The following is a 26,266-nucleotide window of genomic DNA, read 5'->3' on the forward strand; positions in this document are numbered from 1 at the left end:
CAGTTGTCCTGCTAAAGATAGGTGTGTTATTGTGGTACATTTCTACAAGCACAAGCGAGCCTCTTCATGCTGAAAATTTGCCTCTCATAGCTTAATTCTCACATAGTCAATGGTGAAAATAAGCCGGTCCAGTCCGGTACGGCATACCAGAAAGAGCCAGTACACAGCCGACCATACCAGCAGGACTGCTGATGGGGGGGCCAAAAGGGGCAGCTTCCCCAGGGATCGTTCATTTCAAGGAAGCCTTATATAGGACAATTATGGAGTAAGGTGCCTATAAGGGATGTTTAAGCTAACCCAGGCAATTGGTGCTTACCTTATCTCTGGAAGTACAAGGGGTTTTATGCTTTATACATTTTTATTGGCTGAGTGAAGTGAGGCCCTTTACCTCAATTTCATGGCATACCTCTGTCTGTCTGTGACAAATAAATAAGAAATAATGGGGGGGAGAGGGCATGGGGGTGCACATAGAGCCCCTGGTATGGGGAGGGAGAAAGGGAGACTTTGGCATAAGGAGAAGGGGGAACAGGGGGCACACAGAACCCTGGGAGGGGAGGGAAATGGAGGAGCCCAATATGGAGGGAAGAGGGATATGGAAAAGGACACAGAGCCCCTGGCATGGGAAAGAGAAAGGGTGGCCCTGGCATGGGGTGAAGGGAAAATGGCAGGACACACAGAATCCCTGGCATGGGGAGAGGGACATAGGGGGGTCCTGGTATAGAGAGAAGGGGGATGGAGAGCACATAGAACTTCTGGCAGGAGGACGAAAGGGGGGACTCTGGTATGAGAGAAAAGGGAAACAAAAATCCTGATCCAACAAAAGCACTTGAAGCACACGAATGTTCCCATAAACATCAAAGGGCTTAATCATGTGCTTAAAGTAAAGAACATGCTTTGCTGGAAAAGTGCATAAGAAAACGATAGTGAGGGAGATCTGATTTTTGACACGTGTTCTGCTTTCCATACTGGAAACTGTCTCTACACTATTTCCACCCACCCCTTAACCTTGTCTCAATAGAACATTTTAAAAATGAATATTACCTGTGACTGACATTGCCTGTGACAACCTAGATAATCTGGATAAATGGGAGAAAACATATAAGAAAAAAAAAACAACAGCTCAATTTAAAGGTCTCACTTACCTGGCTTTGCCTCATCACATACTGTATGAGTGAGGTTTTCGTGTAAGCTTTCCAGTTCATTATAGCTCTGTGCAAAGAACAATTTCTCTCGCTCTCTCACAATTTCTTCAAGCTCTGTTCTACTCGCTTCCTCCACTCCAACAGCAAAGACATTGATACCATCTTGCTTCAAAGATTTTGTTGCTGCTGGAAGATTTAGCAGAGTACGTATTCAGTGAGAAATGATCCTGAGGATCAGGGCTATAGACCACAGCCCCAAACTGAACATTGTCTTTTCCAACCACTGAGTCATTCACCACAGCCTCCATGATCCTCTGCATGCCCTGGAACTTCAAGTCTATGAGGCTTCTTGATCCATGCACTACAAATATGATGTCTGCAACTTCAGTCCTTTTGCATGCTGTTGTTAACAAAACAAAGGAAACAAAGCAGCAATGTTATGATCAGGTCTCTCTCCTCCTTGCTCCCCCCCGAGTAGTTCTTTTGATCCAACTGCTAGCTGAAACCAGAAAGTGCAAGGACATTCCAAAAAGCAAGATACAAAGAAAAACTAAAAAGGAGGGCTGTGGGCATTTCTTTTTGTCCAAAAGAAAAATATATACCTGCCTGAAAAGAAATAAAATATGGCTCCTGAGGAAAACCATGAGACTATGGTCTGTAAAGAGAGTGGTCTTATTTTCTGCTATTGCATTTCACTTTACTGTCATTGGTTAATATCACAATGGAAGAAAAGCTGAAGATCTCTACTAGAAATATGTGGGCAGAGAAGAATCAAACCTTATAAAGGATTAATAGTAAACACAACAAAATAAAGAAGAATTAGAAAGACCCAACAGGTTATTACTATCACTTACAATCCTCCGGGTTGCTAATTTCAAAGAGAATATCCTTTTCCAGAAAGGTAAGGGAATCAAAGTTATCTTCGAAGAACACTTTGTCTTGACTGCCAGCAATCTCCACAAGTTGGGAGTTGTTTGCCTGGAGAACACCAATGGCATAGATGGTGATACCTTTGTCCCTAATGGTCTCAGCAGGCTCTCTCACGATATCTTGGGCCTCCCCATCTGTGATCACTATGAGATACTGTTTTACTCTGGGTCGCCCTCCTTTGGGTTCATCAAAGTAAGAGGAGGCAAAAGTTAGGGCTTTCCCGGTCATTGTTCCAGATTTAATCTGCCTGATTCCCGAAATGGCTCTCCTTAGGTCAGTCTTGCTGCTGTAGTTGTTGAGTTGGAACTCCTCCTGGGGCTCTGAACTGAACTGCAACAAGCCAATCTGAACTTTATCAGCCCCAATATCAGACCTGTTCACAATCAGCTGTATGAAATCCTTCATCTTCTGAAAATCAACAGGGTGGATACTCTCAGAGCTGTCGACCAGCAAAATAATGTCGGCTTTCATGTTCTTACAGGCTGGGAAAGAAAAGAAAAGAAAAGAAAAGAATTCTGAATCTCCTCCTGAATGTATTTGCCAACCACTCAGACTGAAAACTACACAGAAAATCGTGTCTTCCATAGCAGACCTCAAGGAAAATAAAAGCCTAGTGTTTACTAACAACTAACAGTTACTGTTAAATTCTAAATAGTAAGGATTTATGTTCTGATGGTGAAGATACTGAGTTTCATCTCAACTGATGACCATGGCATGTATAAATATGTAACCACATCCTGTTACACGGGCTCCTTCCCCCATCTCAGAATGCGGCACCGTAAGATTTATACGCTGCCCTTGATCCACAGCCGCTCTGGATAAAGTCAGTAATGTGGCCCTAAAATGAGTACTTCATTTTTTTTGACAAACTCACCTGCTCATGCTCAGACTTGGGGATCCAAAATCAGAGCCTTCCTCTATCTCCTTTAGAAGAGCAATGCACTACAGCCACATGTTGTTCTGGACTGTACCAACAGTGCTCAAAACGTGCGTTTGTTTAGGGTCTCAAATAGTCTAGCATTAGATTATAGGCACTTCAGAGCAAGGGGCTGCTTTCTGTTCTATATTTGTACAGTACCTAGCACAATGAGGTAGGAACCTTCAAGAGCTACCATACTGTAAATAGTAAATATATATATTTTTTACATACATAAGGCCATCTTTAAGAATTTCAGCCTCTGGTGTCAGACTTCATTTTCTTTTGTGAGATGTTCAGCTAACGAAATTATACCCTCCCTGTGTCAGAAGGCGAAGGACAGCCTGGATTTCATCTGGCAAAGCATGTTGCGTCTTCTGAGACAATTTACACAAGAGTGAAGTTGTTTATTCCTGTTTATTTAGCAAAGCTATCTTCAGTATGCACCACATCTGTGCTGGGCTAATGCAAATAGTAAATACTATTAATTATTATAATGAGCACATCCAGGTGCTGTCTACTTTCTAAGCGATTGGAGTGATTTAGGAAAACCTCTTACCTTCTGGGGAGCAGATATCCTGCACAATATCATGTTTGATGAGCTTTAAGGAATCAAAGTCATTCACAAAAAACATTCGCTCATCTGTTCCTGCGATGTCTTTCAGTTCCTTTTTAACTGCATACCTGACGCCAATGGCATACATAACAATCCCTTCTTGTCTCAGCTCTTCTGCTGCCTTTGTCACCTGATGCTGGGATTCACCATCCGTAACGACTATCAGCAACTTGGGAACATTGTCCCTGGTGGCCTTTGCAAAAAGACTTTTCATATACCTTAAAGCATCTCCCGTATTGGTGCCAGCTCCTGACTGATGAATAACACGGACTGCTTCCTTTACCTGATTCACGCTGTCGTACTGGCTAATCACGAGTTCTGTTTGAGGAGCGCTTGCATACTGAACCACACCAAAGCGAACTCCATTGGCACTGACCTGGAACATGCGGATCATCTCATTCATGAATACTTTCATGTCCTGGAAGTCATTTGGGAATATACTGCCAGACCCATCCATCAGGAAATAAATATCCGCTTCCTCTGTGTCTACACAACCTAATTGAGAGGAAGCAAAGGGAAAGGTGAAAGATCTTCCAATTACTGCAATGCTACAGTATGGTTTAATAGCAATCACAAAATAAATGCTGGCTATAATATTTAGTGTTGGAAAAATTACTACATTTTCTAAGCCAAGGGCAGACAAAAATCATAGGAGTCAGGATAACATATGGGGCCAAATTTTGCCTAATTTACACCCTGTACACACATATAACTTAATCCAAGCACTTGGCATGTGGCCACAAGGTATTCACAAGTGTTGCAGGACTTGCAATGCCAAAGTTCTCCAAGACGAGCAAGGCTATTGACAACCTATTGTCTGCATCAGTGTTCACCCAGATCCATGTGGATATATGTGTGCATTTGTGTGTATACAGGAGGACACACAACCAATTTTGTTTAACTTAAAACGTGGCTGCTAACACTGTAGCAAAGCACTCTTTCAATAGGATCGAGCCAGCTGTAAATCAATGCAGTACTTGTCCCACACAGTTGAATTATCTTTGAGCCACCACTAAGGCCCATTGCTTGGATCAAGGGGATACTGATCGTACCTCTGAGGATGATGGCGATGGTTTGGCACCCCAGAGGAGGCTTGGCCAACCCTGAGGGCTGACCTAAATTGTGCCCCTTCCTACCACAGCCCTATTGGTGTTGCAGTGGCATGGAATAATTAGCGGGGAGGGAGGAACAGCCCAGCTCCTAACCCACACCTGTTCCTAACCCAATATGCCCCCAATGTCAGGGTTTCCTGCAGAGCTGGCTCTGTGCCTGGCAGAGAGGCCCTTGCATTGGTGGTATTCACTGGTGGTGAGCCTTAAACCCGCCCTACAGCATCCTTGCGTCAGCTGCATCACCATGCCTGTATATTTACCACTGCTGGTGGGTGGAGGGCAACAATGCATGTCCCCTGGCCATGACTTCCAAGGCATGGGACTCTGGAGATAAATAGGGTCTTCCAAGAGGTCAAAGGCAAAGGGGGATGATGTGAGAGGGCAGATGAACTCAGCCCTCCTTCTCTGTGTAAATAGGGAGAAGATCCATGAAAGGTTCTTGAGTGGGAGGGAGTCCCCTCCTCACCCCAAGCTGTACATTCTGATATCACCACAAGTCTCATTTTTCAATGATAATGTAAAAAGAATATGACTGAATTCATGGCCCTGGATACTTTATTTGACAAAGATAGAGGGCCACAGTCTGCTCTCAGTTACACTGATGCAAATTCAGAGTATATCCTTGAAAGCCAATAGAGTTACTGAGTTTCCATCAATGAACCTGAGCAAGATTTTGGGCCGGATGTTATATGTCTCTCTTACCTTCTTTCAGGGTCCGTGATCGCACTGGGACTACAAAGGTTTGTGACACAATCTCACTGCAAAGCTGTTTCTTTGTTTTCCATTTAATATTTGACAGCTGCAGAAAAGATTCCAAGTTGGTGACGTGTTTCCTTGTGGGATACGATGCAATTTTATCCAGCTGGCTACTCTCTGAGATATTCTTGGTGCCCAACTCCATGATGTCTCAGTTTAGAAGCAGGCTCATCAAAGTCATCGTAAGACTGGCCATCAGTGATAACCACAGCTAACTGCTGTACTCCTTGATTTTTCCTGCTACCTGCCTCTTGAGTCAAAACCTTCTTCCTCAGGAAATCTATGGCAGCACCAGTGTACGTACGCCCACCTCGATATGGCAGTTTTGTCAGGTAGTTCAAGATATCTGATTTGTCCTCAAACGTATCCAGGGTGAACTCTAGCCTTGGTTCATCACTGTACAACACCAAGCCAACTCTGATATTATTTGGGCCAATATCCAGAGCATTGACTATTTTGAGCAGAAAGGTCCTGGTCAGCTGGAAGTTTCTTAACCCAATTCTGCTGGATTCATCCACAAGAAATACAATGTCTGCTACAGATGCTCTGGAGCATAGTAAAAGCAAACTAATCAAAGGAAAAGGAAGATAACAAGGTTACTGTAGGTTAGACTGCGGGATCACTGAAGGATACAATTGGGATAGTTTATTAAAAGAAACCAACAGCACAAATAATGAGCTAGATGGGAATGAAAGAGAAAACCAGCTACAAAATTCTACAAACTTCAGAGAGTTCAGATTTAGATCTGAACTTCATGGTTCAGGCCCATTTTATAATGAGTCTGAATCAGATATTAAACAGATATAAAGGGATATTAAACTCCCTTTTGTCCAAATTATGGAGAAGTTTGCAGATTGAGTCTCTCTCGCAGCCAAACCAAGACACTTAATCACACTACCACAGGACTTTAGGGAAGTTCTTCTTTGGATCTGAATCTGGAGTTTCTTCCTACGGCCCATCTCAAGAAAAAAAAAAGTGAACAGAAAAACACTGGGCAAAATCCTCCTCTTAGTCACAATGGGCCACCCCTCTGAAACCAATAATAGGAACTCCTGGGTGTAACTGAGAGCAGAATTTCACTGCATATAACCAGTGCAGGTAAGTATTAGCAACTTTATGTACACAGATACTGCATCCTTACTGCCATGTGGCTACCTCGGCGGTCCAATCTCTCGCAAGCACTAAATTCAGACATCTGCATTCTGCCCCCTTCTACCTAGTCATTTGATATTTCTCTTGTTTATGGGTGAATTATAGAGTTTCTCTTCCTACAAATGTATTCAAGCAGCTGTTTTCACTCTTGTGATATACTATACCTGCTGGCACTTTTGCATCTAGGGCGGAGTCATACTGTTGTTGAACTGATGCTTCCAAAACATCAGTAATGTCCTGGTGCAGCTGACTGATGCCCTGCACTCCATTGACTTGGTAAACCAAGGGAGAGGTGGCTATCACCTCCATTTCTTCCCAATCCGAATTTTGGACTCCGACTGAGATGACTTTCACTCCGATCTCTTTCAGCTCCTCTGCAGCTTCTGCGACATCATCCTTTGATTTGGCAGAAGTGATGACCACTGCAAACTGGGGGGTGCCTTGGCTAATTCGGCTCCCAGCCTCTTCTTTGAAAAAGACTTTGTGCAGAAACTCCAGGGCACTTCCTGTCTGCAAAGGGCCCCCCAGGAATGTGACACGTCCTTGGATGTGATTGAGCATATCTTCCTTGCTCTTATAGGTGTTCAGTAAAAACTCCACATGGCCTTCCCTGCTGTACTGGGCTAGGCCGACCCTGTATTTGTCAGTCCCAACATCAAGCTGGTCAACAATTTGGTAAATGAAATTTTTTATTTGCTCGAAGGTAAAAGACCTCATATTCACAGAAGAGTCAACGAGAAAAATAATGTCAGCATAGTGCTTTGTAAATGCTGAAGAGAAAGAAAAAATGTGACAAATTAGTGAAAGGGGTGGCTGTCAAATTGGAATCAAGTCTGGATTTGAATTGTAAACAGAACTGAAATTGTAACTACTGCACTCATTGTTCTCTACTCTTTTAAATTGAGAATTCTACAGCCTATTGCATGGATGGTGCTGAATTATGACGAAGTAACATTATATGACCATTGTTCCTGCAGCTCTCTGGAATAGACAAGCATCCCACGAAGCTATCCCTGTGAAAACTTCCATGGGGAAAAAAAATCCCATTTTTGACCAAATCCACATCTGACTATATTTATACATGTGGGGCCCTAGACTTGCTCCCATTGAATCTTCCATTTACTTCTACAGGAGAAGGATTGAGCCACTGATCTTTATGCTCTGGGGCTTCCCGTTCTGTTAAATCACAGCTTGTATATCCATAGACCAAACTGCACTTCTACTTTTGTTATTGAGACATAATTTCCATTGAAGGAGTTTATCTAGCTAAGGCTAAGGCTACATTTACAGCAACATGCAGAGTATGGGCACAACATACGTAGCTGCACACTGAATTGAAAGGCAGGCTGCATCCACACTTGTTACTGTGGTGTGTATCTACACACTGCAGCGAAAGGCCTTTTCCCGCTGCCTCCTCTCTGCCAGAGCTCTTCTCCATTGCTGGAGGCTTTCACTGTCGCAGTGAAAGGCTCCAGCCACAGGGTGGCAGTGGGACACTGCACTGCTAAAAAAAGCTGTGTAGACATGGGAGGCGCTGCTTGGGCATGTGGAATACATACCCTGGGGGTTCAGGTATGCAGGCATCCTCTTCCACTCGCTTAAGCATGCTTCACTGTCTGCATTGCTATTTATACCCGTGCTACCTGAGAGTGCAGTGACTTTACTCTACATTCTGCCGTAAATGTAGCTGGACCCTAAGGGGCTTATATGAGCCCATCACTGTACTATCTGAGCTCCTTGCAATCTTTAATGGATTTATCCTCACAAGATTCCTGTGAGGTAGGGAAATGCTAACACCCCATTGTAAATACAGGGAACTGAGGCAAAGAGAGACTAAATGACTCGCCCATGGTCACACAGGCAGTCTGTGGCTGAGCAGGGAATAAAACCATTTTCTGAGGCCCAGGGTAGTATCCTTGCAACTGGATCATCTTTCCTCTGAGATATTTTTTGTGAGGAAAAAAAATCCCTACTGAAATGTGATTTGCCATGGGAAACATCAAATGGACACAGAAGTTTTCATTTAGTATCACAATACTATTTCAAACTAAAAATTGTTTCATTTTAAACTGAAACAATATTTTTTGTTTTTTCAAATTTGGGGGGAATCCCCTTATTTTTACTTTCCCTCCTTTTCCCCCTTTGGAAAAAGGAAGGGGAATTGAGAAAGTAGAGAAAAAAATGCTTTTCACACCTTTGACTGTTTAATCAACACTATGAAATGGTGTGAAAATATAGTTACTGCCCCCCTGGCCACACACACAAACACACACTTTGTTTTCCAAATTCTGGAAAACAGTACAGAAGTGTTGGACAGTGGAGAAACCCCAATCTCGAAATGAAAAATGTTGGGAAAATAACAAGTTTTCATTGAAAACGACATTGATTTTATTTAAAGAAAAAACATCATCAGAAAATTCTCAACCAGTTCTAGTCAGATGGAATTTTAGCTATTTCACCTAATCTGTGAGCCTGAGCCTGATTTCACTTAAACCCTGACCTTGGAAAGCCCCTTAAGCATGTGCTTAACTTTAAAGTATAAACTTAAAACCCACTGACTTCAATGGAACTCACCTACATGCTACAATTTAAGTACAAGTTAAAGCTCCCCTCCTGAATAGAGATGCTTTCCTGAATTGGGGCCCAAATCAAGATTAACTCCATCAAAGCCAGTGGAGTTACACCAAGGTAAAACTTGTGTAAGTCAGATCAGAATCAGGATTGTTGCACTGGTGCACCAAAAATGTCTGAAATGCCACCATTGTAAGGGCAAGTTATTTACCTTTAATCTGGCTCTCGACTGCAAAGCACATGGTTTGCAAAAGGCTTCTGGGGAGATCTTGAAGGAAATCAGAACTGTCAATACCAAACAGAAATTTATTTAAAGGCTTGTTGGCTATTTCCTGAAGCTCAGTTGAATCCTGGATATTGATTCCAACCACATAGACAGAGATGCCTCTGGCTTTCAATTTGTTGGCTGGATTTTGACCTCATCATTGGATTCCCCATTAGTGATCAGGATGACTATCTGGGGGACGTTTTCCAGAGCAATACTACCAGCAGACTCAGTGAAATACGTTGTCCTGACAAAATCCAGAGCTGTGCCTGTGTAACTCCCTCCGCTCTTATATGGCAAATTCTGTATCTGTTCCAGAATGTCACTTTTCAGTGAATATTGATTCAGCAAAAACACCTTGAAGGTCTCATCGCTGTACTGGGCCAGTCCAACCCGGATCTGATCGCTGCTCACATTAAGGTTTGAAACCAGGATGTAGAGGAAGTTCTTCACTTTCTGAAAGTTTTCTGGGCCAATACTTGTTGAAGTAGGCACTAAAAATACGATGTCAGCCAAGGTGGCTTTTGTGCAAACTACATGAGAAAGGTGACACAAAAATTGAAAAGGCAAGTTGTTTCATTTCTTTCACAGTTGTGAGCTATCTTCATCCTAAAGGATAAGTTGACTTCCCCCCACCAACCAAAATTAAATGGTTTTCAAACTGATTTTCTATTTTTGATTCAACAAAGTAGGTTTGTGTTTAGAGTCTGCCAACCCATGGTGCTATTTTGGATATTTTAAGCTAAACAGATACTGTAGGAACTTGTCACAGTAAGTGTGTGTTCAAAGTTAGTTCCTCAGAGTGCCTGTATGAGGTAGAGAAAGGGATAAGGAAGATGCAATGAAGTTAAGACCCACGATTTGATTGCATGTCACAGTTTTAAACACTTCACCTATGAATATGAAAGAGAAAAGAGTGGGGGGGAGGAGAACAGGGGCTTGTGGACATACCTTGGGAGAAGTGGGTGATTTGGTTCACCTCTTCTACTGTGCTACAAAGCACCTGTAGCATATTATGAGAGATATCCTGCAGATCAGTGAAGTCTTCCACTTCATAGACGTGCTTGTCATCTGGATCACTAGCTATCTCTCGAAGCTCCTCCCAACTAGCATCTTTGATGCCAATGGCATACAGTGTGATGCCTGTATCCTTGACTTCCTTGGCCGGTTCTTGGATATTATCTTGAGCCTGCCCATCTGTTATCACCACTGCAATCTGGGGGACGCCTTTCTGCCTTCGACTTCCAACAGTTTCCTCGAAGTGATTCTCCAGCATGAACCGTAAGCTCTCCCCAGTTTTTGTGCCCCCTCCTTTGTAGTGTAATGCTTGTATCTTCTCTAAGATGGCTTCCTTGCAGTTGTAAGTGCTCAAGAAGAACTCAGTGTGTGGAGCATCGCTATACTGAATCAGACCTATCCGGATTTTATCTTCCCCAACATCAAAGCTGCTGACCATGATGTACAAGAAGTCTTGCATCCTTCTGAAGTTCTCTTTTCCTATACTCCAGGATCCATCCATGAGGAATACAATGTCTGCAACAGAAGCTTTCCTGCAGACTGAAGAAACATAACTTTTTTCAGTTCTTACTGGATGTATTATCTAATATTACAATCTCAGTTCTTGTTTCCTTCCTGGGGAAAATAAGGCTACTTAACGTAAAAATTCAGTAAAAAGCCACCACTCCTGCCTGTTGAAATTCCAGCTATCAGTTTGCCTGAAAACCCTACATACTGAAGCCAGTGGTCATGGATGTGCAAGTTCCTGGAATCACAAGAATGCAAAGGGATGATGCAATGTGCGTTTGCAGGTCCATTCTTATGAACAGACAGGATATTGAAATTCACACACACTTGACTTACTTATCTGGCCTGGTCACAAGAACAGATGGTAAAGTATACACATGCATGCCTGTTGATATATGTACTTAAGCATCTTCCACCACAATGCCCAGCACTTAGAATCATAGAATCATAGAATATCAGGGTTGGAAGGGACCCCTGAAGGTCATCTAGTCCAACCCCCTGCTCGAAGCAGGACCAATTCCCAGTTAAATCATCCCAGCCAGGGCTTTGTCAAGCCTGACCTTAAAAACCTCTAAGGAAGGAGATTCTACCACCTCCCTAGGTAACGCATTCCAGTGTTTCACCACCCTCTTAGTGAAAAAGTTTTTCCTAATATCCAATCTAAACCTCCCCCACTGCAACTTGAGACCATTACTCCTCGTTCTGTCATCTGATACCATTGAGAACAGTCTAGAGCCATCCTCTTTGGAACCCCCTTTCAGGTAGTTGAAAGCAGCTATCAAATCCCCCCTCATTCTTCTCTTCTGCAGGCTAAACAATCCCAGCTCCCTCAGCCTCTCCTCATAAGTCATGTGTTCTAGACCCCTAATCATTTTTGTTGCCCTTCGCTGGACTCTCTCCAATTTATCCACATCCTTCTTGTAGTGTGGGGCCCAAAACTGGACACAGTACTCCAGATGAGGCCTCACCAATGTCGAATAGAGGGGAACGATCACGTCCCTCGATCTGCTCGCTATGCCCCTACTTATACATCCCAAAATGCCATTGGCCTTCTTGGCAACAAGGGCACACTGCTGACTCATATCCAGCTTCTCGTCCACTGTCACCCCTAGGTCCTTTTCCGCAGAACTGCTGCCTAGCCATTCGGTCCCTAGTCTGTAGCGGTGCATTGGATTCTTCCATCCTAAGTGCAGGACCCTGCACTTATCCTTATTGAACCTCATCAGATTTCTTTTGGCCCAATCTTCCAATTTGTCTAGGTCCCTCTGTATCCTCTGTATCCTATCCCTCCCCTCCAGCGTATCTACCACTCCTCCCAGTTTAGTATCATCCGCAAATTTGCTGAGAGTGCAATCCTCCAGATCATTTATGAAGATATTGAACAAAACCGGCCCCAGGACCGACCCTTGGGGCACTCCACTTGATACCGGCTGCCAACTAGACATGGAGCCATTGATCACTACCCGTTGAGCCCGACAATCTAGCCAGCTTTCTACCCACCTTATAGTGCATTCATCCAGCCCATACTTCCTTAACTTGCTGACAAGAATACTGTGGAAGACTGTGTCAAAAGCTTTGCTAAAGTCAAGATACAATACATCCACAGTCCTTCATCCACAGAACCAGTAATCTCATCATAAAAGGCAATTAGATTAGTCAGGCATGACCTTCCCTTGGTGAATCCATGCTGGCTGTTCCTGATCACTTTCCTCTCATGCAAGTGCTTCAGGATTGATTCTTTGAGGACCTGCTCCATGATTTTTCCAGGGACTGAGGTGAGGCTGACTGGCCTGTAGTTCCCTGGATCCTCCTTCTTCCCTTTTTTAAAGATTGGCACTACATTAGCCTTTTTCCAGTCATCCGGGACTTCCCCCGTTCGCCACGAGTTTTCAAAGATAATGGCCAATGGCTCTGCAATCACAGCCGCCAATTCCTTCAGCACTCTCGGATGCAACTCGTCCGGCCCCATGGACTTGTGCACGTCCAGCTTTTCTAAATAGTCCCTAACCACCTCTATCTCCACAGAGGGCTGGCCATCTCTTCCCCATTTTGTGATGCCCAGTGCAGCAGTCTGGGAGCTGACCTTGTTAGTGAAGACAGAGGCAAAAAAAGCATTGAGTACATTAGCTTTTTCCACATCCTCTGTCACTAGGTTGCCTCCCTCATTCAGTAAGGGGCCCACACTTGGCTTTCTTCTTGTGGTTTGGTGATGGTGTGTTGTCTTACTGCAGTTTTAGATCACAGGGAAAGTTACTCACGTGTGTTTTATGGGCCCAATACTACAATCATTTACTACGAGGCATAGTGTTTATTAGCATGGGACTAAGGGCTTGTCTACACAGCAGGGTAATGCACACAGTCTGACAGTGTGACTTCTAAAGCGTTTCAAACAGTACTACGATAAAATGCACTAGAAAACCTTTAGTGCCCACTAGCTGGGACCACACAGACCAACTAATGTGCAACACACCAGTGCACTTCAGAAATCACACCCCAGAGTGTGCATTACCCCAACAGGTAGACAAGCCTTTAGTCATATTGACTTAAACAGGAGTAAGCACTATGTCATGCAATAAATACTTGCAGTATTAGGGCCCTGGGTTTTTAGTCATTCCAAAATGGAATGTCACCACCACCTGACAAAAGGGTAAAATGGTTATGACCCCCTGAATTGTTAAACATAAGGAAGATGGCCTGCATACTGACAGATTGCCTTCCTCAATTCTTCTATCTTCCAAAAGGGCTAAAGAGTTGATTACAATAGTCAAAATGTTGGAGTGCTTATAACTTATCTAGAGTTGATAAGCAGCCTTGCAATTAGCAATCAGTACTAGATCTGAACTGCATGTGTTGATGGAATAATAGGCAAAGCTGGCATGAGTCTACTCCCAAATATAAATATGCTAATTGTCAGCGATTGCATGCTCATTTGTTTTTAGTAATAAGATTTTTCCCTAAATTTTGAAAGCACTGAACTTCAGTACACTTGAACCAAAAACAAACAAAAACCCCAAAAAGAAAAAGAAACACCACTAAACCATTTGCCTTAAATTTAATTCTGTAAAATTGTCTTTAATATCCTAATGCAAATGTACTCCTGGTGAAATTATGTTGCAAGAGCTGTCTGGAATTACACAAAGAATTAAATGGCACCAGCGGGTTGTTTTTTAACATATATTTGAATGGATAAGAAGCACAAAGCCCAATCCTGCTTCCATTAAAGGCAAAGGGAGCTTTGCTGGTGACCCCAATGGGAACAGGAGCAGGCTCATGCTGTATTACCAGTTGTCTGGTCAGGGGAGCAGAATTTGGCTGCAAAAAGAAGAAGAAGTGTTTTCTGGTTGTCCATTCTGAAAGCCTCCCTAGAGAAAAAGAAAATAAAGCCATGAGAATCATACAGAACATCTGCCTGATAAAGAACTTGTTAGTCTTGAAAAAGAAAGTTTCTAAAGCATCTTAATGAATTTAAGGACATTAGCTCATGTGATGTTTCCTAGCTGTGTACAGGACTGCAATGTACTTCACCATGCCTTGATCTTTCAAAATGCTCCCATCCACCATATGGACATTTGCATTCAGATGCAGACAGATTGATACTGGAATGAATATAGATAATCTGATAACCTCACTGGATCAGGAATAGTCAAATCTAATACATATAATTTGAGGGGACTCATACAAATCAGTGCTGACTCAGCAAATATTCCTATTCCCATTCCTGTTGTCAAGTTTACATTTTAAATACTATGAACAGTATTTTATCTTCATATTTTCCTCACTCACTATAGGAAATAAAGTGTTTGATCCTGGAGTGGATGAGAATTAGGCTACTGACTTGAATGGGAACATGATCAGAGCCAAAATGAACTGGTGCTGATGTATGCGTACTCAATGAGCTTTTGTTGCTGTACGAATCAAAACCTATCTTGAGCTAGGGTTAAGATGTTCAAAGATGAATAGGGGCTTAAAATTAAGAAAAATGGGAGTTTTTCTTAAGAAATATTCAGATGTTAGTTGGTGGCCTTTGGTTAAAACAGTCATCAATTAATAAAACAACAATGAATTTAGAAATGGAATACATCAATAGAGATAAGACCAACAGTAACACAAACTGACATTACTGAATCCATGAGCAAATGCCACAAGTATGCTCATCCCAATTCAATGTTCAATTCCCATCTCCTTTCCACCTAGGGTTGCCAGGTGGAACAACCGGTTGAAAAGGGACCCTGGCAGCTCCGGTCAGCAACGCTGAGCAATCCCTTAAAAGTCCGGTTGGCGGGGCTGGCAGCCTCCCTACATGGTTCCATGCAGCTCCTGGAAGTGGTGACATGTCTCTCTGGCTCCAAGGCACAGTGGTGGCCAGGGGGCTCCGCACGCTGCCCCACCCCTAACTCCACAGCTCCAATTGGCCAGGAACTGCAGCCAATGGAAGCTGCGGGGGCGGTACCTGCACGCAGTACATTCCACAAAGAGCCACACAGAGCTGCCCCTACGCCTAGGAGCCAAGGGACATGTTGCCGCTTCCAGGGAGCCCCCTGAGGTAAGCACCACCCAGAGCCCATACCCCGCACCTCCTCCCGCACCCCACCCTCCTGCCCCAGCCCTGAGCCCCCTCCCTCGCCCAAACTCCCTCCCGGAGCCTGAACCCTCACCCTGCATCTCAAACTCCTACCCCAGCCCTGAGCCCCCTCCTACACTCTGAAACCCTCATTTCTGGCCCCAACCAGGAACCTGCACCCCCAGCCCAGAGCCTGTACCCCTTCCTACACCTCAACTCCTTGCCTTATCCCAGAGGCCCCTCCCACACTCTGAACCCCTCAGCTCAACCCCAAGCCTGTAGCCTCCTCCTGCACCCCAAATCCCTCATCCCCAGCCCCACCCCAGAGCCCGCCCCCAACCCTCTGCCCCAACCCAGAGCCCCCTCCCACACCCTGAATCCCTCCATTTCTGGCCCCACCCTGAAGCCCACACCCACAGCCGGAGCCCTCACCCCCTCCTGCATCCCAACCTCCTGCCCCAGCCCGGTAAAAATGAGCGAGTGAATGACGATGGGGGAGGGCAAGCAACAGAGGAAGGGGAGGATGGAGTGAGGGGGATGGGGCCATGGAGAAGGGGCAGGGGCGGGGGAAGCGTGTTCCGTTTTGTGCGATTAGAACATTAGCAACCCTATTTCCACCCTCTTTCCTGACTCATGGAAAGCACAAGTTTGAGCCACGTATTCAGCATAGGCAATGGAAATTGTTGAAATGGGCAGAGAGACTTCTTTTTAAAAGTGTTTTAGCTTGTGTAAACTATGTGACAACAACCTATTGACCAGAAGAAAAAGAAATGTTGAACCACAGCAACGAAGCCCAGGCTCGTCTCTTTCTGCAAGCTCAGATGGGAAGATTTCATATGTTGTTTTTGTGACATGGCTGAAGAGCCGCTTCTGCTCTTTCTGACTGGTTCCCAGCTGCCCTTCAAAAGCGGCCTGCTCTCTAATACTCCCCTCAAGGTCTGGCCAGGATCAGAACTGAACTCCACAGTACAAAGCACAGAACGTTAGCAGATGGAAGAAAATATATATTGGTAAACATTAGGAATAAAAGGGCTGAATGGCCCCCTGTGCTGCCAGGAGCAGAGGGGAGCCAGGTGGGTTGGTTCTGTGCAGAGGAGGGAATGAGAAAATGAGGTATGGAGACTATTAATTCTATGGCCTGTGTTATGTAGGAGACCAGATTAGATGGATCCAAATGTCCCTTCTGGTGTTTAAATTCTACGAATATATGAGCTCCAGATCATGATTGCCTGCTGCATCAGAGGCCTGTCAAAGGCCCTCCAACCCCTAGGTGTTCGGGCTCTGCAAGTCAAGAGAGAGGGGTGGGAGTTAATGGCTTCCATGTTTGCTCTCCTCCAGATCCTGTAGGCAGCTTAACATATATTATTCACACACAAGTTAATGCTGCTCATTATCTCAGGCTTCCCCGTGGCTTCTCAAGCACAACCCCTGGGCAAAGCAGTCAATAGCAGCACAAAGCAGTCAATAGCAGCAAGAACCATGTTCAGGGAGGGGCAGAGGAATAGCTCATTACAGAGGTCTGGCCTTCCCTGCAAAATCCCCCTGATCTGCAAAGATGGGAGAGGAGTTTCCCACAGACACCTGGACTCCTCCGGCTTGGATCCCTTGGTCTGAGCACTTCCATTGCCCCCAAGTCCTTCCACTTTTAGGGGAGCAGTAGAATGAAACTCCACAAGCTGAGCAGCACGAAGCTTTCTGGACCCTCTGTCTCCCTCCCTCAGTTTTTCTGCAGAAGAGTATAACATGGCCCAAATCAGTGCCTGAGGTAAAAATGTAGCTCTGTGCTTTACTGTCATTTTCAAATTGCTTTTTCTGAATGCTACCTCCCCCTACGACTGAAACTTCTTTGCTAAGATGAATTTTAAAATTTAAATACATTATCCTATGAGTTGGGAAGAAAACTATATAAAGTAAATAAAATGCATTTCAGAATCGTCTTAATAAGACAAAACAGTTCTACTGATGCTGTAACCAGGGTCCCAGGGAAGCCAGCTGAGGTCACTCCATTAGGGTGAACTGCAAGGCATGGGGTAGACAATCCCCAAAGCTGGTGGATATTACAATACATAGGTTTACCAAGCCAGCACAAAACAGCTTCTGTATTACCTCACTGGTTACTCAGAAGTCAACACAACAGTTCCCTTAAAGTAACCCAGCCTTGGGCCTCCACATAGGCACCCAAGTCAGATATGATGAGGATTAATGAAAATCTTATTTCGTCATATAAAAAGGGTTCTACCAATCCCAAAGGATCTGACACATGTTACACTTTGTATAAGATTCATTGCAATTATATAACAGTGGTAAAAATAATGATTTGTATGGTTATATTTTAATTAGACAACGTCACACCCCCAACACGAGATTGGTGTAGAAGGGCACAATTAGAGCTCCTGGATACAACTTAAAGACCTTCCAACATTGACATGAGCTGTGTTTATACTGAATTCCTTGCAATGCCAAATTATTGATGCATGCTTTGGCCCAAGTTAAAAGCTTAGTCCATACTTTGTGAAACACTTTAGTGATTCCAGGGTTTGGTCTATGTGTTGACTTAACATAGCCATTAAAGTTCTTCAGAGAGCACTTACTCTGGCATTCAGCCATGAAGGTTGTGCAGTGTTGTACCTCAGTTTCCCTGAGCACAGCAGTTCAAGCTTGTAGCGGTTTTTTTGTTGTGGAAAGTTTTAGGATTGTGTACAGGCATTAGATGTGATACCTCAGCATTATTAGGCCTTTTAATACAAAGTGTGTTCTTGTTGAACCAAGAAGCATAATCATAAGGGTTTCTATTATGTACCACTCTTAACATGTTCAAGGGTTTTTCCAAAAGACCATGCATATTGTACATTTTTACAGTTTTTGGTATCAGCAACAAGTTAGTTCCACTCATTAGCAATAACATCAGTTCTATCACAAGTGTACATTTACAATTATTTTTGTGATGCCAAGCCTTTTGTTTAGATAAATTATTCTTAGGTCAGCTTGTTTAATATCCCTTTTGAACTTTTGTAGCTTTTTCTTTATCTTAGGGTTTTCCTTAACATAGGCTCCAATTTAACCAGTTTTGGGGGTTTTTGGTATTTTAGAGATGAGTGAGGCAAGTCTGTAAGGGCACATTGCCTTTCAATGGTTAACTTGCCTTTCTTTTTTCCCTTGTTAGCGAGGTAACTTGCATGGACACCATGCCTTAAAGTGACAGAACCATTTTCTATCATTATGTTTGAACTACAGTTTTCCTGCTTTTCAACTACCGATTTCTGCATCCACAAGGCATCAGATGCATTATAGCTTATGAAGAAATCACATGACAAATCCAAAGTGTCCACGGGTCTATTCACAAGGCTGCTCTGCTGTGTAAAGCCAAGAATCCAGCCTTTTCCTTGAACCTGAGACAGAGTGTTCATTTCCAATATTAGTTTAAAAAGCCTCCTTTAAGCTATCCACACTAGATTTTTCCAAAGCAAATTCAGTGGATTCATTTTTACTTGAAATACTTTGGCCATTAAGCACCAACACACTTTACTCAGAAGAGAGACTGTTTACTATCAACAATGGCCCATAAAGAGTTAATGGAAGTAATAATACCTTGTCACCCACACTAGGCACAGCTATTGACTTTTTACAAACTTCAAAGGCTTCACTAAGAAATTGCTTCCCTCCTGCAATATCATTAACTGAAACTGATTCTTTCTGAGCTTTATTTATGTCCAGAACCGACATTGGCAAAACAGACAAATTACAAAACTCCTTCTGAGTTTCACTTACATCCAGAATCACCTCTGGCCCATCAGGAGGATTTTTACATAACCCCCTTTCAGGCAAGCTGCTAGACTCCATGGTCAAAAGGTTAAAAGCATTCTCTTCCTTGTTACAAGTTTCCACACTGTCAGTGAGTAACAGTCAAATCACACTCATGCTTTTCTCGTGCCCTGGCTATGATATCAACCTGATCAGACAAGAGTGTCATCTCTTTACCCAGCAACACACTAGCAACAGGCAAAATAGAAGCAACAGAATTGCTTAGTTCCTGGGAGCTATTTATGACATTAATTGGATGCACCCTCGTTCCAATGTCACTCCCCCTAGTAGACACAAATTTAGGAACATTTCCAACCTGGGCTTCAGTTAAATCCAGAATCAGCTCTGAGGCAACTGACAAATGTTCAACCATCATAGGCTGACAGCCTTCTTCTGTCTGCTTTACAGACAGAGAAGAGCTGGAGAAACATTCCCATTTAACAGACAAACAGCTTTTGATATTATTTCCCTTGTCCCGGCACACATGGCTGTTCACGGACAATTGCTTGGAGCGTGGGATAGCTTCCTTAACAGGCAAGTTGCCACTTCCAACAGACACATTGCTGCTTTTCACAGGCAGCAGCTCATCATAGGATTACTTTTACATTGGTTAGGCTCACTTTCAGAAGCTTTCCAACACTCACCAAGAATGTACCCCTTTCTTCCTCAGCTAGGGTTTTAACCTGATCACCAACTTTAATTTGCTCTAGAGAAGCATTTCTCTGATCAGTGAGTACTTTCTGTGCTTTATCTAATTCCAGATTCACTTTTGAGACATTAGACAGACATTCAGAAACTTCATTCACAGACAAACAGCTATCTTCCTCAGACATATATTTGGAGAAACTCTCCATAGGTAAATCATTGCCCCTATTAGACACAGGTTTCGGATAATTTCTTTCCTGTGACTGATTTATGATATCAACCTGACTGAACAAAGCTTTAATATCATCCCCAATCAAAAGATCGTTTGGCAATAACTTTCTTACAACCACTATAATTTCATGTTTAATAGCATTTCATTCAAGGTGGATTCTGGCTAAAGGCACGCTTACAGTACACTCAGAGGATTACAATATTCACACTCTGATCTGGTAAGTAATCTTCCTCTTTGACAAGATCTGCTTTAACAAGAGTGATATTAGAAGCTGTAATTTGCCTAAACAGCTTTTACCATTGACTTTTACATTCTCTACACAAGTTATGGGGTTACCTTTACCTGAGCTTACAATAAAAGCATTTACATAAAAGGTGGCAGTGTTGGGGTATATTTGGTTACACACAGACAACTGCTTAGAGTCAAACAACATACCAACCTTGTTATAAACTGGATAGATTCTATCCCCATCTTTGCTGTTGAGAGGAGCTGGCTTTTCAGGATGATACAGTTCCTATTCCTTCATTCTCTCGACTTGAAGCTTAAGTTTGTCCACTTTTGCCTTAGTCTCTAGTTCCTGCAATTGAATATATGCCATTCTTTGTTCATGTTCAAACTGCAGCTGGTTTCTTACGGCAAGCATTTTCGCTGGGTCTGCTTCCTGATCACTAGTCATTAGCAGATTTTTCTGTTCTTGCTCTGGGGCTTTTTTCTTAAAAGACAACCCCCCCTCTGTGAACACAATTCTTCCAGGCTTTTTCTGTCAGGATCCTCATACGATCCTGGGTCATGCACTGTAACTGATTTTTAACCCCTAAACTCTCCATATCAGAATTAATTTTTACAACCATGTGGTTCTGATCCAAAAACCCAATTAACCTGTGGTAATTTGTATCCAAGCCAGACTATGCCACTGTAACCGGGCCCCAGGGGAGTCAGCTGAGGTCACTCCATTAGGGTGAACTGCAAAGAATGGGGTAGACAATCCCCAAACTGGTGGATATTACAGTACTTAGGTTTACCAAGCCAGCACAAAACAGCTTCTTTATTAAATCAGTGGTTACTCAGAAGTCAACACCACATTTCCCTTAAAATAACCCAGCTTCAGGTCTCCACCTAGGCACCCAAGTAAGATATGATGAGCATTAATGAAAATCTTATTTCATCATATAAAAAGGGTTCTACCGATCCCAAAGGATCGGACACATTACCTCCCAGGTAAATGAATATTCCGGATCTTACCAAAATACACGCTTACAGCCAATTCTGATTAACTAAATTAAAAATTATTAAAAAACAAGAGAGAAAGAGTGTGGTTAAAACATCAATATACATACAGACATGAGTACAGTTTCTGAGATCAGATTAATAGAGATGGTGAGCTTTGTAGTTGCAAAGAGTTCTTTCAGAAATAGTCCATAGGTTATAGTCCAATGTTTATATTTCAGGGCAGTCCAATCAGAACTGGGATCTCAATCTTGTGACTCAAATGTCCCCTGATGAAGCTTAAGCAGCTCTGAGAAAAAAGGATTGAGACTCAAGGGTCTTTTATATAGTTTTCTAGCATTCACTTGACCATCCTGGGTAAACAATAGGCTTTTGATGTAACCTTCTGTTTCCTAAACCCCACCAGTAATTAGTTACACAAATTAACGTAGGGCAATTTATCCATTAGGCAGTCTATCACAACTTCAAAGAGACATATAGACAATGACATTATTTCACCAAGATTCATCTAAATGTTAATATTCCCTTTTGATCGCTGAATTAATAGTTATAGTGACAGACAGAAACTGTCTGTTTACATGGCTAGCATCTAAGATACATGCAATTAATATCACCTCTAATTCTCTAACAATATAGGTTTGCATTTCAAAGTTCTAGCCAATCTAACATCGAATGGCCCTAATTACCATCTGCATACTTTCTAACATGCCTCTAAAGGTTGGCTTTGGGTTAGTTGGCCTGCAAGCTGTTCAAATCTTTCTGGCCATGTGTTACACTTTGTATAAGATTTGTTGCAATTATATAACAGAGGTAGTGTAGGGAGCCAGGGTGGCTCCCCTCCGAACCAGAGGGTAAAGAGCCACCCTTTCAGCCTGAGTGGGCGGGGCCAGGCCAACCTTCCGCTAATCCCCGGAAGGGGAAGGGTGGGACAGGAAGTACAAAGGGCGGGGCCCTCTGCCCAGGGAAGAGAGCACCAGGGAGGGAGACAGACACAGGCTGCTCCCTCGCGATCCTGCTGCTGACCCAGGCAAAGCCCCGGGCAAGGAGGAGCTTGACCGGGAGGACGGCCTGTGGCAACCAGGGCTGCCAGCCGCTGAATACCCAGAGGACCTGGAGGGGCCTGACTGCAGCCCGGGCCAGCGTGAGTCCGATACCGAGGGGCAGTGGGAGTGGCCCGCAGCGGAATACTCGGACGAGATGGAGGGACCGGCGCTGCCTGCAGCGGAATACCCGGAGGAGATGGAGGGACTGGAGCGACCCGCCTGAGAGACCAGGTAGGAAGTAGCCCACGGGCCGAACTACAGCGTGGGGTGGGTGTGTTTGGTCAGCGGTCGTGGACGGCCCCGCTGACCCAGCGGCGGGACTTTCACCTCCCGCCACTGTCAGGGCCCTGGGCTGGAACGCAGTGGAGTTGGGTGGGCCTGCGTTCCCCTACCCCAGCACTCCCCTGCCTGAGGGGCGCGCTACCGACTCCGGCCGGCGCGCCCCTGCCTGAGGGGCGCGCTACCGACTCCGGCCGGCGCGCCCCTGCCTGAGGGGCGCGCTACCGACTCCGGCCGGCGCGCCCCTGCCTGAGGGGCGCGCTACCGACTCCGGCCGGCGCGCCCCTGCCTGAGGGGCGCGCTACCGACTCCGGCCGGCGCGCCCCTGCCTGAGGGGCGCGCTACCGACTCCGGCCGGCACACCTTCCCCGCTAATTCCCCAACGCCCGGAAGGTGTGGCTGAGGCCTGCCATGGAGACCATAGCTCTCCATCGCCCCTAGAGGCTCGGAGGACTGACCGACACCTGTCACAGATAGGAATAATGATTTGCATGGGTATATTTTAATTAGATAACGTCACAAATGCTATAGTACATTAGATGGAATGTGCTTTGTAAGCATCCTGTAGATATCATGTTGCTCTATGCTAATACACGGTTAACCCTCTGAACATGCATACACTGTGAACTCACTGTTTCAGGTGCTTGAGCAGACTCAGGGCTAGTCTACCCTAGAAGCATCTGGTGAAGACACTCTATGCCGATGGGAGAGAGCTTTCCCATCCGCATAATAAGACACCTCTGCAAGTAGGTAGCTATGTTGGTGGGAGAAGCTCTCCTGCTGACATAGCGCTGTCCACACCGGTGCTTAGGTTGGTGTAATGTATGCCGCTCGGGGGGTGGCTTATTCACACCCCTGAGAAACATATGTTGTACCAACATAACTATAGTGTAGACAAGCCCTCAGTCTGAATTCCGTTCTCATGCAGCTAATCAAAGTGCTGGGCCTTCCCTCCTGACAATCTTGTCTCCTGACATGAATGGAGTGAAATTTTTCTCTCAGTACTTTTTTTGCGGGAAAGGAGAGGAAATGAAGATTTAGTTTGACTGAAACATTTTGTGAATTCATGTCAAATTTAAATTGTTTCGGACAAAAAACAAACCAAAACAAAAAAATCCCCCAAAATGAAACATTTTGTTTCAACATTTTTAAATGAAATGTTTTGATTTGAAACAACTTTTTGTTTAAAAATTTCCTTTGACTTTATTTATAAAAAATGCAATTAAAAATCTTAAACAGTTTTAAGTCAAAACAAAACTTCTCATTTCAGATCAAACAAAACATTTTGTTTGACCCCAAATTAATTTTTTTCAATTTTTTGGAACTGCCAGCTAGCCAAAAATATAATTTATTCACACCACTCTACTCCTGAGTTCTTGCTAAATATTATTGTGATGTTGCACTCCATATGTTTTATGGAAATATGCTTATGAGTTTGAATGTGATGTAACTGGAATATGCTTTATGCAAAAGGTCTCTTGTAAGGTATCATAACAAAGGTTATAACCTACTGAATATATTCCTCCTATGCATATGTATGTATCATTCTTGTATCTGAAGCTAGAAATATGAAGTATAACTCTGAGGTCCCATTGTAATTATGCAAAGTGTGGGCCATTAATGGTGCTTTAGAATCTTGATGGCTCCCATTGACTAGGACAATTGGTTGTAAATGGTTTATTTACCTGCACACCTTCCTGTGTACATGATAGCATATCACATTGGTAGATGTGCAGGTGAACGAGCCCTTGATGGTGTGGCTGATGTGGTTGGGTCCTATGATGGTGTTCCTTGAATAGATATGCAGACAGAGTTGGCAATGGGGTTTGTTGCAGGGGTTGGTTCCTGGGTTTGTGTTTCTGTCGTGTGGTGTGTAGTTGGTGGTGAGCATTTCCTTCAGGTTGGGGGGCTGTCTGTAAGCGAGGACTGGCCTGTCTCCCAAGGTCTGTGAGAGTGAGGGATCTTCCTTCAGGATAGGTTGTAGGTCCTTGATGATGCGTTGGAGAGGTTTTAGTTGGGGGCTGTAGGTGATAGATAGCGGCATTCTGTTATCTTCTTTGTTGGGCCTGTCCTGTAGTAGGTGACTTCTGGGTACCCTTCTGGCTAACAATGCCCCTCTGCCATGTACATTGGCCAAAATGGACAGTCTCTACACAAAAGAATTAAGAATTGTAACTTTTAAAAACGAGTAGGAGAGCACTTCAATCTCCCTGGACACTCAATAACAGACTTAAAAGTCACCATTCTTCAACAAAAAAACTTCAAAAAACAGACTTCAACGAGAAACTGCAGAACTGGAATTAATTTGCAAACTTGACATCATCAAATTAGGCCTGAATAAAGGCTGGGAGTGGCTGGGTCACTACAAAAAAGTAATTTTCCCTCTGTTGATACTCACACCTTCTTGTCAACTGCTGGGAATGGGCCACATCCAATTTGATTGAATTGGCCTCATTAGCACTACAAAAAGTAATTTTCCCTCTTTTGATATTCACCCTTTCTTGTCAGATGTTGGGAATGGGCCACTTCCACCCTAATTGAATTGGCCTCATTAGCACTAACCCCCGACTTGGTAAGGCAGCTCCCATCTTTTCATGTGCTGTATATTTATACCTGCTTATTGTATTTTCCACTCCATGCATCTGATGAAGTGGGTTATAGCCCACAAAAGCTTATGCCCAAGTAAATTTGTTAGTCTCTAAGGTGCCACAAGGACTCCTCATTGTTTTTAGTAAATTGTGTCTCCCAGTTATGCGTAAAGGTGTAGTGTGTAGAACAACAACGAAGAGGAGAGACTGAAAACTAGCTAACACTTTCAAACAAAGGATTTATAGACTGAGGATTGGTCTGCAAAAAAAGAAATGCTTTGAAAAGATTTGCATTGTACATGATGGCCTAGTCTTACACAAAGCAGAAAAAAAGAATATCCATCTGGAGATCAACTGAGGTCAACAAAGTACAGCATGATTCACATGCAGAGAAAGACAGGAAGCAGACAATGTTTTCACTACCAGTGAACATACTATCATCAGTATCCAATTTTTCTTTTCAATAATGACAGGCCAGCTGATGAATAAAATACTTGTGGCAAGTATCTTTGATTAAGAGCATTGAAACTGCAATCTCAGTTACCCAATAAACTATTTAACTGTCAAGTAACAAATACTTGTGCATTTAAAGAACTGTTTGTTTCTGCAATAAAGTAGATTGGTTTCCTTGGAGCAGTTTGGTCTGCCATGATCATATGCTAAGCAAAACCAGAAGGGTCTGGAGTTTAGTCTAAGTACAGAGGGGAATAAGCAATATGCACTTTATGGTGTTTTAAATTTGACCCATGATTGAGGAAAGCCTGTGTGTCTTTACAGAGGAGTTCCCCTTCCCTTACTTTAGCCCTGTTTAGGATAATTGCAAGTTGGCCCTGCTCCACTGATTTGCTGGAAGGGGCTCTTAGGAAGCCCATTTTAGAATTCTAGCAGCTGGAAAGAAAGTTGGGA

At 43.7% G+C, this 26,266-nt stretch overlaps 1 protein-coding gene across 1 annotated transcript in view; it reads right to left on the reverse strand.

Moving 5' to 3' along the window:
• The window catches only part of LOC125631019 (collagen alpha-4(VI) chain-like), a 104,258-nt gene that overhangs the window by 72,290 nt on the left and 5,702 nt on the right, over positions 1-26,266 (reverse strand). Inside the window, 12 exon segments of the mRNA XM_075124746.1 lie at positions 1,143-1,339; positions 1,341-1,542; positions 1,997-2,554; positions 3,548-4,099; positions 5,419-5,609; positions 5,611-6,028; positions 6,789-7,394; positions 9,407-9,607; positions 9,610-9,993; positions 10,412-11,017; positions 14,267-14,346; positions 20,663-20,800. Of these exon segments, the coding sequence (XP_074980847.1) occupies positions 1,143-1,339; positions 1,341-1,542; positions 1,997-2,554; positions 3,548-4,099; positions 5,419-5,609; positions 5,611-6,028; positions 6,789-7,394; positions 9,407-9,607; positions 9,610-9,993; positions 10,412-11,017; positions 14,267-14,346; positions 20,663-20,694 (4,027 nt within the window). The 5' untranslated portion in view covers positions 20,695-20,800.

The sequence above is a fragment of the Caretta caretta genome, chromosome 2 (assembly GCF_965140235.1).
Source record: "Caretta caretta isolate rCarCar2 chromosome 2, rCarCar1.hap1, whole genome shotgun sequence".
Classification (NCBI taxonomy): domain Eukaryota; kingdom Metazoa; phylum Chordata; order Testudines; family Cheloniidae; genus Caretta; species Caretta caretta.